Source organism: Leopardus geoffroyi, chromosome A2 (genome assembly GCF_018350155.1).
Source record: "Leopardus geoffroyi isolate Oge1 chromosome A2, O.geoffroyi_Oge1_pat1.0, whole genome shotgun sequence".
Lineage (NCBI taxonomy): Eukaryota > Metazoa > Chordata > Mammalia > Carnivora > Felidae > Leopardus > Leopardus geoffroyi.
In genome coordinates this window covers 37,515,951-37,522,443 of record NC_059331.1, presented here as the reverse complement: position 1 = coordinate 37,522,443, position 6,493 = coordinate 37,515,951, and the positions used below count along the sequence as shown (strand labels likewise).

Here is a 6,493-nt window from a genome sequence, read left to right as displayed (position 1 = left end):
TTCCTACTTTTGCACATTTTTAAGGCATCACACAATCACATTTCTATGGGAAATATAAATAATTCAAATAACTCTGAAAAAGAAAGGGTTTGATTATTGTATATTACAATTTAAGGGAAAAAAAATCAAATTTAAGAAAAAGCTGACAATCAGATCAGAAGCATTACAGGAAGTTTCTTGCGCATTTTCTCCAGAGGTTAAACCAGAAAATGTTTTAGAGAGGGCAGAAGTTTAAGGTCTAGCTGGGGAATAAAGACATGTTTTGTCTGACACTTCCCAAGTCAAATCCAACATTTATCAAATGATTCCTAAGTGCTGTATTTAAAAAAAATACAGCCAGGAGCTGGCAACCTGGGTATATTAAGCTTTCATTATTGTAAATTTGTATTTTAAAAACCCAGTATCTTTTTCGTAAATATGCAAGGGCTTCTCCGACAATTTCTCTTTTTGTAAAGCCACCTCTCACTAAAACATGTTAAATAAAACTCCTATATGTAAAATGAATTCTTGGCATCTGGGAGTTTAAAATCTCCCCCAAATTCAGAGGGGGAAAAAAGCTGTATAATTATAGTTCATCTGAGTGCAAGTCATAATCAAAAAATGTTTAAAACCAAAAAGTAATATCTTAGAATGGCATTTAAAACCAAAAAAGTACTTACTGGCATTTTAAAATTTCTCATGCAATTTGTTATTCGTAAAATCAGAAGAAAGCGTGTGCTACCATTCCTGATAAGGCAAGCAATATTCAAGATTGTCAATTAACTAAAAAAAAACTGGCCACCACTATGTGAAAAACCAAATGCTTTAATGAGGCTATCAAGAACAACAGTTCAATTATTTCATCGGATACATTAATATCGATCCATAATATACAGTGCTATGGACCATACAGAAATTATTGCTGCATCCAACAGCAGGTGACTATATTATTAACATTACAGTACCAAGCGTCCGCAAGAGACAGTCATTTGTCATTTTTTCAAGACATAGGGTTTTTTTAATATACTGTTATCAACACCAACTTTTCCCCAGTGCATTTTTAAAAAATATTAATAAGTGCATTCCTTTGTGCTTTATTTTATATCTCTTAACTTCCTATGTATTTTATTTGCTCTTATTGCTTTATTATTTAAAAAACAACCAGAAAGAACTTTGTCATCCTATGTATGACCAGGTTGGTTGTAGGGTTTTTGGCAAAGTCAAAAGGTTTGGTGTTTCCGTTGCCTTACCCAGAGGCAGGTGGGCAAGTTTGGCATTTTGGTCCCTCCACATGGAGGCCCAACCCCGAGGCACCAGTCTGCTCTCGGGGATGGGGGGAGTGGTGTGGATCATTCTCTCGTCACAAACGGCGACCCCAAACCACCGCTTCTTGGCTTAACTAGTCCCTACAACAAATCCACACTCGATTTGGCAAAAAAGAAAGAAATAAAACCACCCCCGAGGCTGCAGCATTCTCCTGGGCTTACTCACCCGCCAATCCCAGAAATTGTCTCTTAAGAAGAGGGGGATGGGGAAGCAGGCAACAGTGAGCTCAGGAGTTGCGAAAGTCAGGACAGTGGTACAAGATGCCATGCTTCCTCTCAACAGAGCTTTCTATGAGGTCACTTGGCCCTGGTCACCTTCCCTGGGCCAGGGGCTACGCAACCTTGCACCATTTTTTAAGAACCCTCAAAATCAGCTAAAGAAAAGAAGCATCATACCATCGCGATCTTTGACTTCTTCACCCGGCTCCCCTCCCCCCATAGAGATATGAAGAGAAAACCAGACAATGCTATGATTGTATCAATGAACACTATGGTACAGTTAGCTGTTCATGCAAATCTGCATCACTATTCTAGGAAAAGAGCTATACAATTAAGGGGACTGAAAGAATGGGAATTAATTTTCCCTACCCCCTTAAGTAATAAAGCTATAAAACTGATAGCATCATCAATGTCTCCAAGGATTCTCGTTGCCCGACGTGCATGGGAACTATGCAGTCGATTATTTTCATGGAAGCCATCCATTCAAACACCTGACAATCACACCTTCGCTTTGAACCATCCAATACCCATCCACCAATTCAGATTTGATATTTAAACTCGTTTTCTTTAAAAAAAAAAAAAAAAAAAAAAAACCTCCTGAATAAGGTTTCCTGATGAAAGAAGTTGGCACTCTGTCACTAAAATATATTTAATATTAAAAATATCTGAAGGAAAATTGGAAGCTCTTATATTGTCTACATAGGCACCATGCTCCATGATCCTCTTGACTATAGATACCATCTTGAAACTGTCTCCTATATTACAGTTCAGTCAGTGCTAGTCCAAAAAAGACTACTGCTATATTTAAGGCACTTCATTCTGAATGGATATGCTTTATGCCCCTTGCTATTCAATTGTAGGCTGCTACTGAGAAATTCCATTCAACAGCCTGGCTCTTAACACCGTATGTCAGCTGTATAAAACACGTAGGCCAGATAGATTACATGTAACACTATACTATTATTGCATAGGACTACACAAGATAATGCACTGAGACTAACTTACAACGTCGCTGCTTGTTAAAACACTGTTATCAAGTAACAGTAATTTGCCAACACAGTATTTCGCTCCTTCAAGAAAATTCAGCAAGTTTGCTGAAATGAACCCCAATTTAAGTGACTACAATGGGCGTATTAACGCTATGGTTATCAGTCTCCAAGAATATTGCTACTTTTATATCACTAAAAATAAATATGCAAGTTTATTCTCTCTAGAAAGCTGGTTTTCACCTATTAATACTACACCTTAAATGTGTGGAAAAAAACAGTTCTGAGTGAGACTGTCATATACAAAATATTCGCAAAGCTCTCTTGAAACACAAGACCTTGCATAAAAGTTTTCTTTCACGTGTGTACAAAGAATGCGGAAAACCACGAGTGAGTTGTAAAAATATTGAAACCTTGCCATTTTAAGATGCATACTCTTACAAATTAATACAAACATATGGAAAAGAACGATGATAATAAAGAATCTGTACAAATCAAATGAACAGGAAAACATAATTTAAAAATAAAAATAGGAAAGCTGATTAGAAATGTGCCCAGTTTGGTTTTCTTATCGAAAGTGAAATTGAAGAGTGGGGGGGGAGGGAGAAACAAATAGGACAACTTTCAGGGCTCCTCAATATGTTCCTTTGAGAGGACATGCATTTCCTTTTCAAAATAAAATATAGGTTAGGGAAAATAGAATCACACTCATGGATGAGGGTAACTGTAATCAGAGCAGAGAGTGAAGGACAGCAAGATGAGACCCCATGTTTCAGATCCTTGGTCTCTAACCCTTCAATTTCACTTGCACCTAAGTATGGTAGAGCAGTTACATTTTCTAACCAGACAATCCTCACAAAATTGGTTGCACTTTTTTTTTCTTTTACAGAATATTGTATTGCCTTAAATAGTTCGCAGCAGAAAGACTAAATGGCGTTAGAACGGTACTGGATCTTTAAGGCAGTACCAATGAATCAATACATTTACAAACTAAAAAAAGGGTTAGTGTGGATTTCTTTTCTTCTTCTCTTTCCTCAATCTCTTTCTCTCTGGGTTTCTTTTATTTGGTTGGTTTACATTCTTTCGATTAAACTTGACATTTAATTTCCAAAGATGTCACAGGCATAAAAATCTCAAACCAAGTCTCCCCTGGATAAAAATGGACAGAAATTTCTCTGATGCAAAAATCCTCTTGCTCAGAAAGCTAGAGTCCGGGGTGAATTCAGTTCACAGATACTGCACACTTATCGTACAATACTTTGGAGGCATTTGTAGTTGTAAAATAGAATATACAAGTCCGTTTCACAAAATTCTAAAAATAAAATATATCCTGGGCTATTGGTAAAGCATGAAAAAAAATTTTTTCATATTAAAGGAAAATTATCAAGAAAACCCCTTCAGGTAAATTATGAAACCTACGAATCAAGAAAGGAAGCAGTTTTGGACAGCGCAGAGCAGGGAGGGCCTGCTAACAAGCATGCTCGGTTTCTTCCATGCTCATGCTGCTCCTTCGGCTGCTGGCTTTGGAGGCTCCGGGAGACACCGACGAAAGGAGTGGGTCAGTTACGCCAACGGGAGAAAGAGTGTCATCCATCAGGATGTCTTCCAGTTTGGATCCCATTTTCGTGGGGACGCTATAGGCCTGGTTGCTTTCGGTCCCAGCTCCAAGGTTGTTGTTGAAGGTGATGGTGCCATCTGTGAGATCGAGTGTCGTCGTACAAGGGAGGTCTGCGTGGTGCTGAAGGAGGTCTTGGCTGCAGTTCTCAAGAGCGGGTTCTTGCTTGATGATCCGATTCACCAAATCTGGAGAGCAGAGGCCCGTGGATGGGATGAGCGAAAGTCCATGAGCTCGAGCCTGCATTTCAAGTTCCTAAAATAAAAGCAAACAATCAGATGCTTAAAAAGGGGGAGTACAAAGGATTTTAGGCAGTGAAAGCACTGTATAGGATACTATAATGAGGCATACAGGTCATTCTGCATTTGCTCCAACTCATAGGATGCACAACACTGACAGTGAACGTTAGTGTAAAGGGGGACTTGGGGGGCAGCGTTGTGCAGTATAGGTCCATCAGTGACAGTGAATGTACCACTCTGACGGGGGATGGTGACAGCTCCAGAGGCTGTACACGTGGGAGAGCAAGAAGTACATGGGGAATCCCTTTGCCTTCTCAATTTTCCTGTGCACCTAAAACTTCTCTAGGGGCACCTGGGTGGCTCAGTCGGTTGGGTGTCCGACTTCAGCTCAGGTCATGACCGCACAGCTCATGAGTTCGAGCCCCACGTCGGGCTCTGTGCTGACGGCTCAGAGCCTGGAGCCTGCTTCGGATTCTATGTCTTCCTCTCTCTTTCTACCCTCCTCCACTCATGCTCTGTCTCTCTCTGTCTCAAAAATAAATAAACATTAAAAAAAATTTAAAAAAATATAAATAAAACTTCTCTAAAAAAGTAAAGTATTAAAAAAGAATCAGACATTTAGAGGGGAAAAAACCCAATACATTATGAAAACAATTATTTTGTTCTTTCAAATTAATAAATGCTGGGGTGCCTGGGTGGCTTAGTCGGTTAAGCATCCGACTTCAGCTCAGGTCATGATCTCATGGTTCGTGGGTTGGAGCCCCATGTTGGGCTCTGTGCTGACAGCTCAGAGCCTGGAGCCTGCTTTGGATTCTATGTCTCCCTCTCTCTCTGCCCCTCCCCCGGTCACTCTATGTCTCTCAAAACTGAATAAATGTCAAAAAACATTAAATTAATAAATACTATTTCTTAAGAGTATAGGAACCACGGATCATATAAGGACATGGTTTTTAGGTGGTATATGCATTTCATTATCTATTAATGATAGAGAGACTGAGATATCAATATTCATGAAGATAAATTTTTAAAAACATGAAAATAAAAATAAACATGAAAATAAAATTTCAAAATGTGAGATTAAAGGAAAACATTTGGTAAATAATATAGTTCTGGGGTCCCTCCACTGTGCACACACATCCAGGACACTGACACATTTTTAAATACCCAGGGAGGGGCGCCTGTGTGGCTCAGACAGTTAAGTGTCTGACTTTGGCTAAGGACATGATCTTGTGGTCTGTGAGTTCGAGCCCTGCGTCGGGCTCTGTGCTGACAGCTCAGAGCCTGGAGCCTGCTTCGGATTCTCTGTGTGTGTGTCTCTCTCTGTCCCTCCCTTACTCTCTATCTCTCTCTTTCTCTATCTCTCTCTCTCTCAAAAATAAACATTAAAAACATTTTTTTTTAATACCCAGGGAAATAGTGCACTACTCTGAGAACTACCAAATTCAAGACAGTTCACAGTTTCAGCATTAGGTGGCGCTACACTGTTTTCCATCACATCATAATCACTGCAAAGCCAAGTCTTCCACGGTTGCTGCGATAAAACAAAAAAGGAAGAATTGCTTGAAAATCAAGGAGTGAGACATGAGGGTGGCACTGTCCAATCGGATTCCAAGACCACAGAAGCTGTGTGGTGGCCAATAGACACATGTATCCCATTAGTAGGTAATGTGGTTATTTAAAAATAAAATAAAAATGCTAGTGTTTTGCTTTCGGTTTATAGATTTTATAATTTCCAATGGCTGCTAAGTTGGTAGGACCTAAATATTCCATGAGCTGTTTGGACCTAACAAAGAAATGGTCCATATTTCTTTGGTCTAGGACGCAGGGAAAAATTACCAAGGTACTAAGGGTACCATGAGCTGATAAAGTCTGGGTAGTAGTGACAAAAGTTCTACACAAGTAACTTAGGTTTGAGAAACATTGCTTAATTCACCTTACCAAGGCCAAGGGAAGTTTTCACTTATTTTTAGTTTTTGTTTTTTTTTTTGCTGCTGTTCGTTTGTTTGTTTGTTGTTATCCCAAAAGAAAGTTCTTATAGGGAGGGTGAATAATCTCTTTCTACACTTTCTTCACATCCTTCCCATTATGGGGTGAACTGAAAAACTCATAGGTTCAAGTGCTAACCCCAAC

At 39.3% G+C, this 6,493-nt stretch overlaps 1 protein-coding gene across 15 annotated transcripts in view; it reads right to left on the bottom strand.

Moving 5' to 3' along the window:
• Positions 1–784: 784 nt before the first annotated feature.
• MITF (melanocyte inducing transcription factor) overlaps positions 785–6,493 on the bottom strand; it is a 225,063-nt gene continuing 219,354 nt past the window's right edge. For all 15 annotated transcript variants that reach the window (XM_045493529.1, XM_045493535.1, XM_045493536.1 and 12 more), the window contains one exon: positions 785–4,379. In XM_045493529.1, coding sequence (XP_045349485.1) covers positions 3,978–4,379 — 402 coding nt within the window. In that variant the 3' untranslated portion in view covers positions 785–3,977. The remainder of the gene's footprint in view (positions 4,380–6,493) is intronic.